Genomic DNA, 20,832 nt, shown 5'->3' with positions numbered 1-20,832 from the left:
AGATTGGGATCTTGAGAAAAGAATGTCCAAGAAGGAAGGACAGTCAGCAGCATCCTTTGTTGTAGAGCAGTAAGGAAAGAGGGTTATGGAAAAGATCCCGAGACTTGGCAAATAAAAGGTAATTGATTGTATGGAGAGGCTAGTTCCAGCTGAGTGACGTTCCTATAAATCAACTCACTTCCAGGAGTTGAGAAAGGAGAGCAAGTGTAAATAGCTTTTTTTTCCCCTCTGGGAGTTTGGCTATGAAAGGAAGGAGAGTTAAAAGATGCTGTCTTGGCGAGATAAAATGAAGGTCTTTTTTTTTTTTTTTTTTTTTTTTTTTTAAGTGGATAGCATATTAATGTTCTGTGACAATACCTATTTAAGAAAATGAAGAGGTTGGGAAATTTATGAAGACTGGCCAGGTCTTCCAAACAAAAGCACCACAAATGTTTGAAACTTGATGTCTTCCATCAAAGGAGAGAAGTAGAGAACATACAGCTCAAAGCTTGTCTAGGTAGTCCCCTTTTGACAAAAAGACTGGCATTTCACCATTCTGTGTTTAACATTTAATAGATGTAAAACTGTTTAAAAAAAAAAAAAAAAAAGAGTCTCAAACTAATTAATATTTGTCCAGCAGAGAAGCATGGAAAGACTCATTCCATTCCATTAATCTCATTTGTTAACTATTTTGAAGAGAAGCATGACAGAGGACATGCACAGTAATGTCACCTCAGAAAGCACCAAAAAGTGATAGAAGTAAAAGCAGGATTGCTAAAATAAAAGCTTGACCAAAGACCTATGTGAGCCACAGCCTTCATGCCACGAGAAAAGGCCTCCCCTGGCAGCACAGCGTGGGCACAGGCTAGGGCAAAGCACTCTGTGCTTCTAAACAGTTTGTTTTCTTCATCAATGATGATGCACCCTAAAACCTTAGTCTGAAATGGCCTTATAAAAGAGCCCTTGGGTAGAGGAATAGTTGTGTATCCTACATCCTTCACAGGAACAGAACAGGAAGGCACCGGAAGGTTGATAGAAGCTGAGATGGTGGTGGGGTAGAACAGTGGATGAGTTCATGGACATGGAGTCAGGAAGACCTAATTTCAGATCCTGGCTCAGGGGTTTGTTACCTTCTGTGTGACCCTTTCTGTGCTTTGGTGGTTATGTGAGATGACTTGGCAAATCTTTATGGCTAGCTACTCTGTCTTTGAAAAGGAATGTATACATTTCAGCAGAGTTAAATTAGCTAAATGGCAAAAAACAAACCCCCAAAACACATGCACTTTAACTACTGAGTTCTACGGACACCATCACTATATTGGAATCTGCTATCTTCTGGCAGCAAGAGAAGGCCTGTAAGATTGCAATCATCAGTGTTGAGGTCCTCTAGACATTCCCAGCTGTGAATACCATTTTATTGAGCTTTATTAAATCCCTTAGGAGATCAGTGAAGAAGTGCTTATTAAGTGCCTACTTATTTTGGTGGCAAGTACCAGGCTAGGTATATCTAGGATATCTGTATAGAGATAGGAGCAGCTTGTACTTGTTGTACACAGTATCCATTCTAAGGTAGGGAGACAACAAGGAAATGTCTGCATCAGTGAGAACAAGCATAGATGTTTACATAATTTATTACAGGGTAGTTTGAAAGGGAAAGTATGAGCATTTAGGGAGGAATAGGAATAGACTGCAGAAGATGTTACTTAAGCTACATCTTCAAGAAAGAACAAAATCCTATGATATAAGAAATGGTTGCATTCTAGGTCTATCTAGGGGTCAGCTAGTGCAAAAACAGAGGAGATAGAGTATCAGGGCTGGTGCAGGAGAAACAAAGAGGCCAGTTTGGCTGGATCTTTTAATGCAGAAAGACCAATGACCATCAGGTCGTCTAAAATGTCCAAAATATGCCATTGAAGAGGTGGTTCTGAAGCCCAAAGGCAAGGCTCAGGCTAAGGAGAGACATCTGTAGTTCATTCTAGAGACCATAATGGAATCCATGAGAGCTGATAAAGTGACTGAAAGAAATCTATAATACCTTTTTTAAAAATCGCCATAATCATCCATCAAGAAAAACCTTAAATGCCTAGAATTCAACCTCAGATACAGTTATAGGCCCATCCATTAAGAGTGTGCATTTGTCTTTGGAATAAGCCCTGAGGATCAGTGAATTCCAGAGACAAAGTAAAGGAGGAGAATGTGCTAGACGATATCATCTGAGAAGTTGTGCTTTCAATAGGCCCACAGAGCTCTCCAGCAGAAAAATCCATCTTGTTAATGTGAATAATTTCCAAGTTAGCCTGGGTGATTTGGGATCCCCTGTGAAATGGAGAAGAAGCAGTAAGTTGTCAAGAATTTCTGATGATGTCCTATGTACAAGAAGTATCTACTTCATTGAAATCACAGACCAGTATTGTTTCTTTTTTTGGCCCATGCCCATGAATTCATCAGCTTGAATCATTTCAGGTAGGATATTTTGAGATTTGATGAGATAGCATGGAATAAGGCCATTAAACCCAAGGAGTCATATAGCTACAGATGATGTCAGAGGCAGATTTTAAACCTTGTTGTTGTTGACTTCAAGCTTGATTGCATCCACTACAACAGAAGGTCTCTCAGAATACTAGTTAGTATTATTATTCCAAAAGCCATCATTCTTCAAAGGCAGCTGCCTTGTGTCTTTGATTATAGGTTACATGCTCTTCAATCTTGTTGATCCCACTTCTCCTCAACCCTTTGTGATCAGGTTTCCAGTTTGACTTCTCATCCTACATTATTATGTACAAGATTACCAATTATTTCTTTTTTTTTTTTAAGTAGATTTTGTTTTCACTTTTTGAGATTTCCCCCTGTATCTGAATAATCTCTTAATCACCAAATCTGATCTTTTCTTCTACTTAACCTCTGCTACATTTTACATTCTTCACTAACTCCTGCATATTCTCCCTTTTTTCAGTTGTCATTACATTGTTTTCTCTAGGTTCTCCTACCTGCTTGACCTTTCCCTCCATCTTTTGCCTGCTCATTCATACTGTACTCTGTACCTACAGATGCTTCTCAAGGTTCTGTCCCAGAGTGCTCCCTTTGTACACTCTATAAATTCCCATTCGGAAGATTCAGTCCCATTATAGACTGATTATCTCGAACTCCTTACTCTTCCTTCTCTCAGATGTCCAGTCGTTTACCAAATACTACCCCTTTATACTTCCAGTGTGTCTCACATCTGGCCACAACTGTCTGGCCCTAATCAACTCTTCTTCTATTGTAGTTTCAGAGTTCTTATTAGAGAACAAGAAATCAGGCAAACACTACTCAGGCAGTCAATCATCAAGCATTGATGCTTGTCAAGGACTGACTGACACTGTGCCTGTGACTTGGCCAAGGTGCCTGGGATATAGATACAATCAAAACACTCCTTGCCCATGAACTTTTCCTTAAGCACAGATCCATGTGACTCAACTATGGACACAACCAATGCCAGCAGTTAGTTTTCTGTTGCTTCTGGGATAAGATTTCTTTCTTTCTTTCTTTCTTTCTTTCTTTCTTTCTTTCTTTCTTTCTTTCTTTCTTTCTTTCTTTCTTTCTTTCTTCTTTCTTTCTTTCTTTCTTTCTTTCTTTCTTTCTTTCTTTCTTTCTTTCTTTCTTTCTTTCTTTCTTTCTTTCTTTCTTTCTTTCTTTCTTTCTTTCTTTCTTTCTTTCTTTCTTTCTTTCTTTCTTTCTTTCTTTCTTTCTTTCTTTCTTTCTTTCTTTCTTTCTTTCTTTCTTTCTTTCTTTCTTTCTTTCTTTCTTTCTTTCTTTCTTTCTTTCTTTCTTTCTTTCTTTCTTTCTTTCTTTCTTTCTTTCTTTCTTTCTTTCTTTCTTTCTTTCTTTCTTTCTTTCTTTCTTTCTTTCTTTCTTTCTTTCTTTCTTTCTTTCTTTCTTTCTTTCTTTCTTTCTTTCTTTCATACCTTTTATTTACAAGATACATGCATAGGTAAATTTTTAGCATTGACAATTGCAAAACCTTTTGTTCCAACTTTTCCCTTCCTTCCTCCCCCCCAGTGAATAACTCCGCTGACCTCCATTCCTACAGTGCCCTTTCACTTCTACCTCCTGGCTTCTTTCAAGTCTCAGCTAAATTCTGACTTTCCATAGAAAATCTTTTCAGTCCCCATTCATTCTCCAATTTGTCCTGTCTTCCTCCATTAAACTGGGAGTTTGTTGGGAGCAGGGACCTCGTTTTTACCTCACTTTGCATCTCCTCTGTTAGCACTCTGCCCTGATACATAGTAGGTGTTCAGCATAGTGCCTGGTATGTAGTGAGTGCTTAATACGTGCTTGTTGATGTGATTTGTTCTAATGCCATTCCTCTACAAAGCTACTACGACATATTTTCTTTTGAGGCCTTCCTTAGAGAGCATATGATTTCTGGGGTAAGGCAGAAAATAGCTTATTGTAGCCTCGAAGTCCTTTTGCAGGAAATAGTCCTTCCGTCCCACACTCATGAGTTGCTGCTTTTAAAAGTTTCATGTTTCCCCCCAGAATTTGAAGGCAGCAGTAGAGAAGTAAAGACCATTGAGTTACTGGATTATCAAAAAGTTAAAGCTTAAGGACTTATTCTATAAATGCTAAGTTCTGCTTGGATACTTAACATTAACTATTATGTTCCTCTGGAAATCAGAATATTGTGATTTTCTTTGATCTTTATTTTAGGAAACTTTTGAGAAGAATTTTGAAAGAGAAACCTGTAAAATCAGTGAGCCAAACGATGCTGATAATGCTAGTACCTTGTCTACATCTTCTAATTTTGAGCCCTTTGCAACTGATGATCTTGGTAAGTGACCTCATTAATATTTCCTGCACTTTGGGCCATCTTATCTCTTCTCTCATTTTTCAAGCAAAGCAATGAAGCCTGGGGAGATTTGTTTAACTGCTGGGATGTCAGCCAGGTTACAGTCACAAATGGAATCGGACCAAGACCCTGTGCTCCCCAAGCCCTCAGTTGTTCTTTCCACTGTCACATGCCATTGCTAGAAGAACCTGAAGCCCAGAGTTTGGGGTACTGGGACAAGACCCTATGGTCAGGAAGTTGCACTCCTAGGCTCCCTATCTGTGGGAGAGGAAGGTCATAGTTGCTAGGGAGGAACGAGAGCCCCTCAGGGGCAATCCACCTTTTTTTCTAGGATACAAATCAGGGAAAGCTAGTAGGGCTTTTCCAGTTGTCTCAAATCTGTCCACTTCCCAGAACTAAATGTTTTGTTTTTCCCAGAGAGAGTTTGGAAAAAAACGAGACTTTTTGTGTCCATAGGGTATTGGTTTACAACCTCAGGTCCAAAACCAAACTGGCTTCTTCTATTGTAGTTTCAGAGTTCTTATTAGAGAACAAGAAATCAGGCAAACACTACTCAGTCAGTCAATCATCAAGCATTGATGCTTGTCAAGGACTGACTGACACTGTGCCTGTGACTTGGCCAAGGTGCCTGGGATATAGATACAATCAAAACACTCCTTGCCCATGAACTTCCATTCCATCAAAGGAAGCAAGTAAATGAGGAAATAGTTATAAAATATATGAGGTATTGGAGAGGGGGAAGAACAGGGATCATTAGCTACCTTCTCTGCCCTGCCTCTTCCCCCCAATTTGAACTGAACTTTGCAAGAAGCAAGGAATTCTAAGAGGCAGAGGTGAGGAAAGGAGCAGGTAGCCTGTACCAAGGCAAAAATAGGCCACAGGTAGTATGGTTGGACTGAAACTTAGAAGATATAAAGGGGACAGATCTGATGCAGGAAAGGCTCCAGGGCCTGGCCCAGGAGTGTGTGTCTTAAAGGCCAGACCTTCCCTGAAGGGCAATTCCCGTGGCCACTTCAGGCAAACTTAGGAGATGGAGAGACTAGGGACAGGGAGACCACTGCACTGCAGGCTCTTGTTTAGGACTCAGGCTGGGACGTCCCATCTGTGATGCTAGAGGCAGCCAGCCAGTGTGGACTTTAAGGGCGCTGGATTCCGGAGATTTGTCAGGAGGCTTCACTTTGTAGTTTGCTGCTTTTATTCATCTGAGAGGTAGTGGGGGGCAGAGGAAATTAATGCATGTAAATGATGCAGATTTGGAACTGAAGAGCTGATGAGAGGCTGAATCCCTGAGAGTGAGGGAAGACAATGGCTGCAGGAACCAGTGGAGGCAGAACTGAGCAGCCTGGCGAACACTTCATACATGCGGGGGGAGGAAAGGGAGTGGGGAGAGGGAGTGCCCAGACCCCCAGCCCATCACTGGTTTTGAAGGAAACTGCTACCAAAAAAGTGCTAAATTGGGCCTAGGATCTGAAAGGCTGTGGTTGGCTCCTGTGCTTGCTTCAGAAATGCAGAGACTCCTCTTCCATTGACCTTCTCTTACCGAGATAGGTGGTACCAGGGATAAAGTGCCAGGCCTGGGGCCAGGAAGAGCAACCGCAGACACTTAACTGTCTGGCTGACCCTGGACAAATCATTTAAACTTTTTTCCCTCAGTTTCCTTGTCTATAAGATGTTGATCATAATAGTACTCGGTGGATTCTGAGAGTTGTTAGAGGATCAAATGAAGTAACTGCATTACAGCATAGTGACTGGCATGTGATAGATGCCGTGTAAATGCCAGCTGATGGTGATGGTAGTGATGAGGAAACCTATGACCTGCTAAGAGATACTTGTGTGCTTAGAAATAGGATTTGCTGGATAACAAGAATCTTTGGGAAAGTGAGGCCAGGATCCAGGGGGGGATAAGAGGGCTTGTGGGCAGGAAGCCTAGACGTCATACAGATAGAAGGCAGACAGTGTGACCAAGGAGGAAATTCCAATGATTCAGTCACTAGATGGCAAAAATAAAATTTTTCTCAAGCCTCCCTCCCTCCAAGCAATTTGACCTTGTACCCACTACCAAGTTGTTCATCCTTTGCCAACATGTGGTACCAACCAGGCACTAAGCAGTCTCCATCAGCAAACCCTACTTTCTGCTGAGTTCCCCTCCCATTCCCCACATAAGCTTTGGGTTTTACTGTTCATCTGCTTTACATTGCCCCATAGTTATTCTTTAGGGTCCTTGCAGGCGCTGTGAGCACACAGCTGAGTGCACACTGAGGCCAGGTCCCATTTCCAGAAGCAATATGGCATGGCACTAGAAGCCTGGACTGGGACTCAGGAAGACCTGGATTAAATCCTTTCTGTGTGACCCTGGTCAAATTGCTTCCCCATTCTGATCTATAAAGTTGGGGGTGCTAAAAGCACCTGCTGCATAAGCTGCTTATCCTGCAGGTCCAGGGTCATCAGGCATAGATTGGGGCTGCTGTGATCATGATCTTTTTCCATATTACCTTTACCATAAAGAAGGGAATGGGTGAGACTGAACCTATTATTTCACTGGTGTTGGGAACTTCCTGAGAGCTTCCTCCATCGGGGAGCTTAATAATTACCAGGTGGTAGGAGTGAACAGCCTATCATACAGAGAGACTCCGGACTGCTCCTTTGCCATCTTTTAATTCATTGTTCTCCTTTCATTCATAATTTTATTTGTTTCCTTTGAGGGATATCACTTTATTTCAACAAGCTCAGGCAATATTTTTATCCCTTTTTAAAAGTGGTATAGAGAAAAAAAAAGCAGCCCTTTTAAACGTGTGTCTGTTCCCAATGCAGGCAACACCGTGATCCACTTGGACCAAGCATTGGCTAGGATGAGAGAGTATGAGCGAATGAAAATTGAGGCTGAAAGTAACCTGAGTGCAGAGGGCACTGGGGCCGCCACCACCGCCACCACCTCTGCCATCACTGCTTCCACCTTAGAAGGTCAGGTCTTGGGTGGGGCAGGGACTCAAACCACAGTGCTTTCCCATCATTAAAAGGACAAAAGGGACAATAGATGAGCCTCAGAAAGGGGCATCAGGACAAGCTGAGAAAGATAGCAAGGGAAAGCACTAGCAGAGGAGAGGGGAGAACCCTGGTGGTATATTTACACTGATGCTGGGTCCTAGAAGCAGTCATGCATTCAGCTTGGAAATTCCTGGCTCTCTGATCACATCCTGTTTGCGGGACCAACCTGTTGAATGACTTTATTAGCAAGACTATTGAACTATTGAGTTAAACCTCATAATCTGTTAATAGAAACCAGGATAGAAACTGATAGAACCAGGAATCCAATCACAGTCATAGTCGTGAAGACCCTAAGATGCAGGAAATGTATAAAAAGATAAGTATTAAGTGATTTTGATAGAAATAAAGAACATATAAGTCAAGACTATGAAACAATACATAATTTGAAAATGACTATAAATTTAGTGCAACACTCTTGTTGCATCTGTAATCTCAACAATGTGTAACTCCTTCCAACAATAAAGATCGCATCCCATCCATCCCACTCACCCCATCCTTTCATCTTCCTCATCTTTAAAAAGTACTCCACCAAACCATTCTTTCAAGTTACTGTCCTACATCTCTCCTTCCTTTTATAGCCATATAGCTACTCTTAGAAAAAACTGCATACATTCTAGGGCCTCCATTTCTTCTCACCCACTTCACCCCTTGTAAAAATGACTTCCAACCTCATCACTCAAAGCTATTCTTTCCAGAGTTACCACACAGGGGGAAACCAATGGGTAAACTTTGTCTGTTGTACAGTCTGTGCTAGTTAGCCGAATAAATTATAAATCTAGGACAATCAATCCAGATAGAAAATAAACCATACCAGAAAAGAGGAGAATGAATGAATGAATGAAAAATGTACTTAATGTGCTAATTGCTAGGGATCCAAATACAAGCAAGTGAAGAAGTTTCTACCCTCTAGGTGCTTACATTCTCAAAGGGGAAGATAATCCATAAAAGGCAACTAGAAAGAAAATGGGGTGTGGGGGAGGGAAAAGAAGAGTCTTTAAGATCTATTCCTGGAAAGGTAAACCAAGAGCTCCATGATCAGCTTCCAGGTTTGGGTGCCAAGGTTATAACAACTTTGGGAGATAGGAGCTCAGTTTTAAGTCTGTGGACCTTGTTAAAAAGGAAAAAGACCGCCTGATAAAAGAATATTCATAGCTTCTGATTTATCAGTAATGCAAAAAACATACCTATAATTAGTATGTAGCTCCAATTAGTCAATTCAGCCACATATATTAATCAGGTGTTTACAAGGCAGTGTGTGCTCATGTGCTAGAGGATAGAAAGAGAGAAATTCTCCATAGGGGAGAATACTGACAAATGGGAGGATTAAGAAAGACTAGCATCAGAGGCAGCAACTGAGTTGAGCCTTGAAGGAGACTAAAGCTTTCATAGAAATAAGGGAATGCCCATGGGCACCAGTCTCTGCCTAGTCCTAAAGACAGACCTAGCAAGCTGAGTGAGGGAAGAAGCCAGCAGCCTAAGGTGGGGAGCAGAAGAGTGGGGATTGGTGTCCAGGATAGGCCAAGCTCAGTCTGCACAGGCAGAACCGACTGTGGCCAGAGTGATCAGAAAACTCTGGTGGTGGCCATGGGCTAAGGCCTAGGTGGGAGGTTGGCATTCCAGGGGTGAAATTAGAGCACTGGTCCAAAAGAGCACCATCATCTTACTGAGAGAGCAATTTCTGTTTTGTCTTTTTTCAAATAGAATCTGCAAAGAATGAGAATCGCAGCACACAGCCACCTCTGGGGGAAGTTGCTACTGTCCCCTGTCCTCGGATTGACACGCAGCAGCTTGACCGGCAAATAAAAGCAATTATGAAAGAGGTCATTCCTTTCTTGAAGGTGAGGAGACAAGGAGGGGGGGTTACTGATCATATTTAACAATGTAACAAGATTTCCTCCATTTATCATTTAGGGCCAATGCTTTAAAATCTTTCCTTTGAGAGAAAGAGGGAAGAAAATGGGTGGTTGGGTGAGAGACATCTCCTGGGTTTGTACCCAGGGAGTATTTACATGAGCAACATCACTGTTCATTCACCTTTGAACCATGGGTGTTTTCATATTCTATTTTTCTCTTTTCTAGGAGCACATGGATGAGGTGTGCTCTTCACAGCTTCTGACCTCAGTAAGACGCATGGTTCTGACCCTTACACAGCAAAATGATGAGAGCAAAGAATTTGTGCATTTCTTTCACAAGCAGCTGGGAAGCATACTGCAGGTGAGAGGTCTTCTGGCAGCATCACACTGCTTAGTGTCTCATCTCCCTTGTGCTGCTGCCCTTCCTTCCTCCCACTCAATGAGGAAGAAGAGGATGGTATTTTATCATGGTGGCAGACACCATGGGCCTGAGACTGGCTGCCCCTTAGAGATTTGGAAATCACTGGTTTAGTAAAATGCTGTGGGGTAACTGGAGTTCACACTCCTTCACTATAGCCTTCATCAAATGCAGTGGCAAGAAATGGGGGACCTTCCTTGTTTGTCATCATTGGTTTTTAATAATTTATATTATAACCCTGTAAAACCAGTTAAACTTGCTTTGCAACTATTTACCTTGGAGTAAATGTTCATAACAGATGTCTATTTCCCCTGCCACAATCTGCATGACTTTTCCTTATTACCATTTGTTACCATTCTGTTGTTCTTTTATGTGCTTATAATTATAGATAGGGCCTGGACTATTGTTTTCATTAGTATAAGGAAGTCATCAGCCAGGAAATATTATCTGCAACCAAAAAATCTTATCCAGGTAGTTGAGCTTTCATAGGTTTGTATTAGGGCTACCCAGAGATGGAACTTGAACCCAGACTCTCTGTCCTCTTCTTCTCGTGGCCCTGTGAACGTGCTGAATTCTCTAAGCTCTCCTCCCATCCTTAGTGATTATTCATCTCAACTACAGCATCACAAGCCATGGAATTAGAACTTGAAAGAGCCACGTGCCGCAATAATTTAGCCACTTTCTTGGTTTTAGATAATCATCTGGTTTTTTACATTTTGCAGCTTGAAATATTTTGATTCTTTGGACCTGTGGTTTCCTCAGTTTGGTTCATCCCTTCTCCAACTCCTGCCCTCATACGAGGGGACTTAAACATATATATTGATGTTCTTTTAAATATCCTAACCCTCCACCCCACCTCAGCCATAAAACTAAAATGATAAAATATTTAAATTAAAACATTAAAATGATCAAACCATATCTTGTATCTTGCCATCACCCACAAATTCATCTCCATATTCAGGAATTCTGAAATTTCCTCATCTGGTCACAATCTATTGACATTTTACCTCTCCCTTTTCCTTGCATCCCCAGATTTTGTTCTTGGTTCACCTCAACCTATGGTCCTTCAGTCCTTTAATTCTCTCCCAGACCATTACCCTTGTACTAGCTAGATAATACCTTCCTCATCATGACCTCTTAGGGAACCAAGTCAGCTCTACAGTAACTTTTCATGGGTTCCTTGTCCCTTTTATCCTTCTGAAGATCTTGCCCTGCCAATGCTTTAACTTTTGATCATTCCCAACATCCACTGCCTTTGATCTTATTCATGTACTGCTGAATGAAACTGGAGAAAACACTGAAACATAATGATAGTGACCTCTACAATTTGTTATAAAGTTTCTATTGGGCCCTCACTTGTAATGTTCTGTTGTCTCCAGAAACTGCCGATCGTTCTCTGGGAGGAGATCTGCTGTCTCAACCCAATCTCCTGACCAGACTCTCCTTTCTCCAGAGAGCCACTCCAACTCTGGCCTAGAGTAGACTATCTCTGAGTGCCGCCTTCTTTTATCCTCCCTGAGAATGGGCGTGGAATAACTCAGGGGCTTCTGGGAAAAAATACTTCAACCAATGAACTTGCTCTTCCTAAGCATGCAAGCTCCTCCCCAGAAGTTCGAAGGGGTAAAACTTCCCGCAAAGGCCAGAACTAGAGAATTGTTAAGTATTGACTTAGCACTTAGTAAGAACCTAACATCTCCCCCTTTCTTTTGATTTAGAACATAGGATGGTCATGACCTTGAAACATAAATCTATCAATATGGGAGGTATTACATAGATTACATAAGCACATAGTAACATAATACATGCTAGAAGTATGTAACAAATAACATGATCAGATAATCATAAATTGAGAATTTATAAACGTCCATAAGTCCATTGTCCATTAGTCTCATCTTGTGTTAGGAAATCCAATGATTCCTGCTGGTTTTAAAGTTCTTGAACAGTCTTCTTATTAGCCATGCTCTTTCAGTGTCAGATGTTTCTTAGATTTTCTCCTTTGTTTTGAGGTCTTTCTCTTTTTCTGTCTCTCTCCGATGGACAAGACGAATATGACTCGTTGGCATCCATCTGATTCCTTCTCCATCTGAAGAAATACAAGCAAACCCTCTCCCCCAGGCAGTTAACCTATCTGGTCCCTTTCATTCACCACTTTCTGGGTCTCTCCACATCACCTAGCGATTATCTAAGGACAGTGGAGCTGCTCGCACTGGACACTGCCCTTCTGGTGGGTTATAAAACCTGTCTGCCAGAGCCAGTGCATCTTTGTCAAAAATTAGAAAATTAATGGTATAGAGAACTAAATTTAGTAGTTCTCTAGGGTTACCCGTGGCTCCCCCTTTCTTTTGTTTTTGGAGGAGTGTCTTAACGTCTTTGTTTCTTCTCTCTACTATTGCCTGACCTTGTGGATTAAAAGGTATTCCAGTGGTGTGTAAAATCTTATACTGCGCACAAAAATGTGCAAAATGTTTAGAACTATATGCAAGTCCATTACCTGTTTTTATTTCTTGTGGCACACTCATAATTGCAAATGCTTAGATAAGGAATTCAGTGACCACTCAGGCTGTCTCTTTTGCTGTTGGCACTGCAAAAGTGAATCCTGAAAAGGTATCTACTACAACGTGAATGAAAGACAGACAACCAAAAGATTTATAATGGGTCACATCCATTTGCCAGATTTCATTAGGTCTCAAACTACAAGGATTCTTCCCTGGAGGGAGTGTAGGAGCATGGAAAGGAAGACAAGCTGTACAGCTTTTTACTATGCTCCTAGCTTCCACTCTTATTGCAAATTGTAAATGTAAAGCTCGAGCAGCCTGATGATATTTAGAGTGAGATTCTTGTGCTTCCTGAAATAAAGGAGTACTGGCCAACATGGTTAGAAGGCTATCTGCCTTTGAATTTCCATCAAAAATAAGACCTGGAAGTCCACTATGTGAGTGGGCATGCAAGATATAAATCTTGCCTGGATTCTTTCTCACTTGCTCTTGAAGTTCCTTAAAGAGCTGATAAATATTAGAGCTGCAAATTTTATTTGGGCTGTGACAATTCTTTGTACCACACCTACTGAATAGGCTGAATCAGTAATTATATTGATGTCTCCTGGTTAATAAGAGCTAGCATGATAATAAATTCATTCTGTTGAGTGGACTGAAAAGGAATCCTGACTACTCTCTTTATGGTTAAATCATGAGAGTATACAGCACAAATATTTTCTTTGGAGGCGTCTGTAAAGATTGTTGGTCCTTTAAGAGGAACCTTAGAAACCTTTTCTTCAAAGATCCATCGCCAATTATGTAGTAGCCAGGTTATCTTTAAAATTTGGAGCTGTGGCCAGTAAAATTTGCCATTCTGGGATGGTCTCACAGCATACATTAATTTGTGCATTAGTATAGAGTGTGTATATTTTTTCAGGACTTATTCAAGATAATTGTATTACTCTCTTAATAGCCTTTAATAAAATTCTAGCCAAAAGCCCTGGGTAAGGAGTAAGGTTTTGTTCTGGTTGTGCTGGGAGGTTCATCCATTCAATCACAAAGACTGCTGTGGGTGCCTCTTTTGTAGCAAAAACTGGTATTTCCAAGGGTTTTTGAGTGACTCTTTCAACCACATTGGATAAAACCAGTTCAACTTCTCTCAAAGCCTCTTGTGCTTTTTTTGTAAGCTGGCATGGTGAATTTAAAGCACTGTCTCCCCTTAAAATATCATATAGAGATTGCAGTTGATTGGTAGTTAGGCCTAACACTGGACGCATCCATTGGATATCTCCTATTAATTTTTGGAAATCATTTAAGGTGTTCAACTTCTCTGTTCTTAAAGAAAGCTCTTGTACTGTGAGTGTCTTAGGATATACTTCATATCCTAAATATTGAAAAGGAGCATGTCTTTGAATTTTTTCTGTAACTATATGCAGTTTGTAGTACTTTAGTGTTTCCATGGTCCTTTGTAGACATGCCTCTAACATTTGTTCCTCAGGTGCACATCCCAAAATATCATTCATATAATGTAACAATATTACTTTTGGAAATGCTTTCTAACTGGAGCAAGAGCAGCAGCAACATACATTTGGCACATAGTAGGGCTGTTTTTCATTCCCTGTGGCAAAACTGTCCATTCATATCTTTTATAAGGCTCAGCCAAATTAAAACTAGGCACTGAAAAAGCAAATCTTTTCATATCTTCTTTATCTAGAGGGATAGAATAGAAACAATCCTTAATGTCTATAACCCATAGAGGCCATTCTCTTGGTAACTGAGTAGGAGATGGAAGTCCAGATTGAAGAGTTTCCATCTGTTCATTTACTCTTCTTAGATCAGTTGACATCCTCCATTTTCCAGATTTCTTTTTCATTACAAATACTGGGGAATTCCAAGGACTTAGAGAAGGCCGCAAGTGTCCTTGGTCAAGTTGTTTGTTCACTATGTCTAATAAGGCCTGAATTTTATCACTACTTAAGGGCCACTGTTCTACCCACACTGGTGAATCAGTCTTCCATTGAATAGGAACGGGTGAAAGTGCAGGTAGGCCTTCAATAGCAGCCCTGCCTAAAAAGCCGAAGTGCTTATTTGTAATCCTATCTGCTGTAAAATGTCTCTTCCCCACAGATTGATGGGGATTTTTTCAACCACAAAAGGAGTAAAAACTCCTGTTTCACCTTCAACTATCCATCTCAAAGGCCTAGCACTAACTTATGCTGCCATTGATCCTCCTACCCCAGACATGTGTCTGCCTTAATCTTTGGCCAGTGACTGGGCCACTTGGCACCTCTAACAACTATACGATCTGTACCCGTGTCTACCAATCCTTCAAATGGTATTCCATTTATATAAATAGTAAGCATAGGTCGGTCAGCTGTCACAGCTGCTGTCCAATATATTCCTGGATTTTGTTCATTGGAGTCAGAATCTGGGTGACTATCATCAGGTTGCTTATTAGGAGTACATAACAATAAGCCTGAAGCTACTACTATTCCTGGTTGATAAGTCACACGTAGTGTACCTGTGTTAGTGACTGGGATATTAGCTACACGTTCTCCAGTTTCCCACATCAGTGTATTGATGGACACTGTTTTGTAAGCACTCTCAGAAATTTGCTGTCCAGAAATCCTACCATACCCTCCCCTTATCAACTCATTCTCCCACTCTGCCTACATCTCTTCCAAATCTTTTATTTAGCATATTTAACAAATTCACCATATCCAAAAATGAACTCATTGCTTTGCCCCCCAAGTCTCCTCCACTTCCCAATCCTCCTTTCTGGGGGTAGTTACCACAATCCTTACAGTCATTCCAGCTTGCAGCTAGGTTGTCATCCTCAGCTTTTTATTCTCAGCCACCTCCTGTATCCAGTCAATTGCCAAATCTTGTCATTTCTACCTTGGTGATATCTCTTAAATATGTTTCCCTCTCTCTTCAACGAGTGTGCCTCCACCCTGGCCTATACCCCCATCTCAAACCCAGACCTTGCCAACAGTGTCTGGTAGGTCATCCTGCTTCAAGTGTCTCTCCGCTGCAGTTCATCCTTCTTTCAGTCACTAAAATGGTTTTCCTAAAGCACAAAATCTAATCATGTCCCAAATATAGTCAACTCCAATAGCTCCCTATTGCCTCCAGGAGCACAAACAAAACATTTTTTTTGTGGGTGTTTTTTTTTTGGTTTTTTTGCATTCAAAACCCTTCATCACCTGTCCCCTTCTACCTTCCCAATTTTCTCACTTTCTTATTCCCCGACATGTATTCTTCAGCCCCAATGACATCAGCCTTTTGGGCCATTTCACCAACAAGATCCTTGGTCTCTCAGTTCTGGGCATTTTCTCTGACTGTCCCCAACCCTGGAAGACTTTCCTCCCTCCGCTCCAACTGCCGTCTTCCCTGGTATCCTTTCAGTCTTCCCTGGTATCCTTTCAGTTCCAACTAAAATCCTACTTTCTTTTTTTTTTTTTTTTTTTAAATTTTGTTTTTTATTAATTTTTATAATTATAACATTTTTTTTTTTTTTACATTATCCCTTGTACTCCCTTCTGTTCCAAGTTTTTCCCCTCCTTCCCTCCACCCCCTCCCCTCGAGGCAAGCATTCCCATACATATTAAATATGTTATAGTATATCCTAGGTACAATATATATGTGCAGAACCGAATTTTGTTGTTGTTGTTGCAAAAGAAGGATTGTATTTGCAAGGTAAAAATAATCTGGGAAGAGAAACAAAACAAAACAAAATGCTAACAGTTTACACTCATTTCCCAGTGTTCCTTTTCTGGATGTAGCTGATTCTGTCCATCGTTGATCAGTTGGAATTGGATTAGCTCTTCTCTATGTTGAAGATATCCACGTCCATCAGAATACATCCTCATACAGTATCATTGTTGAAGTGTATAATGATCCCCTAGTTCTGCTCGTTTCACTCAGCATCAATTCATGTAAAACTCTCCAAGCCTCTCTGTATTCATGTTGCTGGTTATTTCTTACATAACAATAATATTCCATAACCTTCATATACCATAATTTACCAAACCATTCTCCAATTGATCTTCCATTCATCTTCCAGTTTCTAGCCACTACAAAAATGGCTGCCACAAACATTTTGGCACATACAGGTCCTTTCCCTTCTTTAGTATTTCCTTGGGATATAAGCCCAGTAGTAGCACTGCTGGATCAAAGGGTATGCACATTTTGATAACTTTTTGGCCATAAAAAATCCCATTTTCTAAAAGAAGCCTTCTCCAACTTCTGTAATTCCAGTGTCCTCCCTTTGTTAATATATCGTGTTTATCTTCTCCATAGCTTATATGCGTATTTGCTTGTTTTTTTTCTCCTATTGGACTGTAAGATCTTTAAGGGCAGAGACTGAATTTTGCTTTTTTTTTTTTTTTTTTTTTTAATCCCACTGAGCACAGTGCCTGGCTTCTTGACTGGACCAGGTGAGGGCAGTTTGGTCAGGATGCAGTTTATCTGAAAAAGGTTGTAAGGTTTTTGCTGAGCTGCAGATTACATGTGATTTGGTGGTGTGTTCTGGCAGCTGGAAAAACTTTGCCATATGGAGAGGCCAAACTTCCTTAGAAATAGGGCACATGTCCCTTACTAGATTTTGCTCTGATCATGTTTTCTCTGTTGTACTGGATTCAGTTCTTGAGTCTGGGTCCCAAGAGGATAGAGTGAATGGAGAGGGAGGGGATGCTCAGACTGAGCAAGTACATGATGGCCTTCCTGCAGAAGAGGGATTACTCATTCCATTTGGACTCAGAAAGTTTAATGAGGGGGCAGCTAGGTGGCGCAGTGGATAGAGGACCAGACTTGAATTCAGGAGGACCCAAGTTCAAATCTGGTCTCAGACACTTAATACTTGCTAGCTGTGTGACCCTGGGCAAGTCACTTAACCCCAGTCTCAGGGGGAAAAAAAAAGAAAAGAAAGTTTAATGAGAATCCAGAGGTAGATATGTAAAGAGATGCATTTGGGTAGGCTGGATGCAAGAAACAACCTTGATTCTAATTACAGTTGTCCCTAAAACATGGGCTGCCTTAGAAGGCCAGAACTGCTTCTCTTTCTCTTCTTCCTAACTTTACATTTCTTCTTCCTTTGACGAGAGATGGTCCAGTTATTGTTATTGTGCGTATTCCTTTCTTTACCTTTGCTTTGTTTTTGCCAGCTCAACTGTAGAAAGTTGATCCTTGGATGATATGTTAGAAAGGATGTGGGATTTGGAGTTAGATGATCTCTGGTTGGGATAAAGTCTATGATCCTGCTGGACAACTTTCCCAACTACTATTATTAATTTTTTTCCATAAATTTATTTGATTTTTATAAAAAAAAAAAGTTTTTTTCTCTAAATATAGATCAGACTAGCTCCAGTCTTTTGAATGTGTTTGGGTCAGTGTCAGAGATTTCTCTTCCTTTAACTCTCCGATTTTTTTTGCCTCATACAATTTTGGATGTCATACTTTAGATCCAATTACTCTGTGGCTTAGTGAAGAGAAGGCCAGAATAGTACCAAGATCTGGATTTAGGTCCTATCTCTGGCACATACTGACTGGGTTGCCTCCAGGCTAATTATTTGCCTCTCAGTGCACCACCAAACTCTGGAAGACTAAGAATTAAGAGACAGAAGCTAATCCTCACTGGTGAAAGAAGTTTACACACCGAGAATCATCTATCTAGACCCCTTCTCCCCACTAAAAAAAAGTGTGTCCTTTCAAGTATAGAAGGGTGCATATATTCAGATTTATACAGAAGACAAACTTTTTATATTTCAGGGGAGATTTTTATAATTTTGTAAAGAAAATCAGTGCTATTTAGATTAGTATTGCATGTAGTGTCTATTTTGATAATTATTTTTATTCTATTCATTTGCCTTCCCCATGAACAGTTATAAGGTTTTCCTTCATTTTTGCCATTAGTTGACATTTTCATGGAATCACAAGTGATAAGGGTAAGATCTTCCCCCAATAGTTAATGGAGGTTTTTTAAACTGTTGTTCTCCATGGAATTTTTAAGGTGATAACTCATGCTTTTCGTTGTTATAAATGGGATATTAAAAAAAAAAAATTTGTTAATACATAAAAATTAGTTGTGATAGCTAGATGGGGCAGTGTACTGGCTCTGAAGGGAGGAGGACCTGAGTTCAAATCCAGCCTCAGATAAACACTTATTAGCTGTGTGATCCTAGGCAAATCATTTAATCCCAGTTGCTTCACCCCCCCCCCCAAAAAAAATTGTACTGTTTTTAATAACTTACTTAATCTTGTACCTGGCAACCTTGCAGAATTTCTTGTCTCAAGTTTTAGGTTTAAATGATTGGGTTGTTTAGATCTTCCCTTGTGAACCCTGTAAATAGCAATGACAGTTTAAATCTTCCTCTTCTCTTTTTCCTGACTTCATGTAATTGTTCCTGTTCAAAGCAATGTCCATTAGGAATCCTCATTTCTCACCTATTTCTTAAAGAGTTGCACCTTGGTGTCAGGCGGACACTTTGTTGTGTTGAGAAGCACTGCCTCTGTTAAGAGTGAATGTTATTTAACATGTATGAGAATGCCTGCCATCTAGGGGAGGAGGGTAAAATTCGGAACAGAAGGAAGTGCACGGGATAATGTTATAAAAAATTAACCATGCACATGTACTGTCCAAAAAAAAGTTTTGTTTTGTTTTTTTAAAAAGTGAATATTGTGTTATCATCAAAGACTGTGGATTTCTCAGCATCATCTAGTTTCTCTTGTTTCTCAGGATTATCGGATAGTTTAGGTGCTGTGTCACTAGAATAAATACTGTGAAATCACAAGGAGATTGTCATGCTGGGGTGTGTCACTGAAAGTAGAATAAGAAGTGAGACAGGCAGACAGGTGTGGTGCATAGAGATGGCCACAAAATTAGAGTAATAATTTTCTGTAAGGGGGGGAAAGAGGAGTAATGAGAATTGTGTTGGGAAGACTTTGATAGTCTCTCTCAAAGTCCATTATTATTAAGGAACAAATTCCGGGGAGTAACAGAATTGTCTGCTTTTACTACTATTCTAGAAGACAGACTTTGCCTTACCCCCATGATAATTAGTCTGATTGGTTAATTTGGTCATTGTCTCATCAATTGTGACGACTATTATTACTTTTCTTTTAACAGGATTCACTGGCAAAATTTGCTGGTAGAAAACTGAAGGACTGTGGCGAGGACCTTCTAGTTGAGATATCTGAAGTTTTGTTTAATGAATTGGCTTTCTTCAAGCTTATGCAAGATCTGGACAATAATAGTATCTCTGTAAAACAAAGATGCAAAAGGAAAATGGAAGCTGCTGGAGTGATACAGAATTATGCAAAAGAGGTGAATAATCTTGACTTTGCTTTTATAGAAAGCTTTAAGAAAATAGAAACATTTTCCATGATCATCTAAATGAATAAATGAATGAATGAAATAACATTTACTCAGTACTTAATACATGCTAAGCAATGCTCGATGTCAAGGGTACAAAAACTAAATGAGATGGTCTCTTGTCTTTTGGGAGCTCACATCCTAGCTTCCTAAGGGGAGACAAGGCATGGCAAAGAAAGAAGTTTTTGTTTCAGAAATCACCAAGAGACTGGAATCTTGGAGGCAGTCCCTTATCATACCCAGAATCCTGGTGATTTAATTGTTGTTCCCAGATGGTAGGAGGAGCTGGGGAAGAAGGGATTCACACAGGGAGAATTGGTGGATGTAAGGAGCTAGCTAGAGACAGTATGGTAGGTCTTATATTAGTTCAGCTTTCACAGAGCAGTTTGGTGGGGTGCGGTGGGGTGGAGGCAGGGACATTCCAGCTGTGGGGAGGGACTGCTGCCGCATTCCTGGGACTCCTTGGCTGATGTGCAAAGAGCTGTGCTATCTTTTGTGAAGAACCCGAGACACCAGGGATATGAAGCGCTCTGCAAACCTTTCAGTGCTCCTGGAATCCTCACGCAGAGCTCTTAGGAAGGCGAATGAATGAGCTGCAAACACTTGGCAGAAGACAGAGTGGCCTGTGCAAGGGCTTCTAGGTGCCTTTCTGAAGGTGGTCACATTTGGGCTGGGCCCTAAGGATGGACAGGATATCTGTCTTTGAGCAGTGTCTGGGGTCCTCGTGGTCCTTGAGAACTTCGAACAGTGTTAGAAGCTTCAGCCTATGCCACTTAGGGAGTAGGGGGCTGGGAGGGGTTGGGGGAAGCAGGCCTGAGAGCCTTGCTGCCTGTGACAAGTACAATCAGGGCCAGAAAGGCAAA

General features: G+C 40.7%; 2 protein-coding genes across 29 annotated transcripts in view; one reads left to right on the top strand and one right to left on the bottom strand.

The window, feature by feature from the left end:
* ASAH1 (N-acylsphingosine amidohydrolase 1) overlaps positions 1-20,832 on the bottom strand; it is a 168,552-nt gene that overhangs the window by 69,327 nt on the left and 78,393 nt on the right. The window lies entirely within an intron of this gene.
* The window catches only part of PCM1 (pericentriolar material 1), a 93,335-nt gene that overhangs the window by 66,571 nt on the left and 5,932 nt on the right, over positions 1-20,832 (top strand). For 27 of the 28 annotated variants that reach the window (XM_074274048.1, XM_074274046.1, XM_074274044.1 and 24 more), the window contains 5 exons: positions 4,669-4,789; positions 7,619-7,768; positions 9,554-9,690; positions 9,932-10,066; positions 19,724-19,921. In XM_074274048.1, coding sequence (XP_074130149.1) covers positions 4,669-4,789; positions 7,619-7,768; positions 9,554-9,690; positions 9,932-10,066; positions 19,724-19,921 — 741 coding nt within the window. The remainder of the gene's footprint in view (positions 1-4,668; positions 4,790-7,618; positions 7,769-9,553; positions 9,691-9,931; positions 10,067-19,723; positions 19,922-20,832) is intronic. The other variant, XM_074274035.1, reaches the window with a different exon arrangement.

The sequence above is a fragment of the Sminthopsis crassicaudata genome, chromosome 6 (assembly GCF_048593235.1).
Source record: "Sminthopsis crassicaudata isolate SCR6 chromosome 6, ASM4859323v1, whole genome shotgun sequence".
In the NCBI taxonomy this organism is placed as follows: Eukaryota; Metazoa; Chordata; class Mammalia; order Dasyuromorphia; family Dasyuridae; genus Sminthopsis; species Sminthopsis crassicaudata.
The sequence above is the reverse complement of the archived record's forward strand: the minus strand, read 5'-3'. Positions and strand labels throughout refer to the sequence as shown.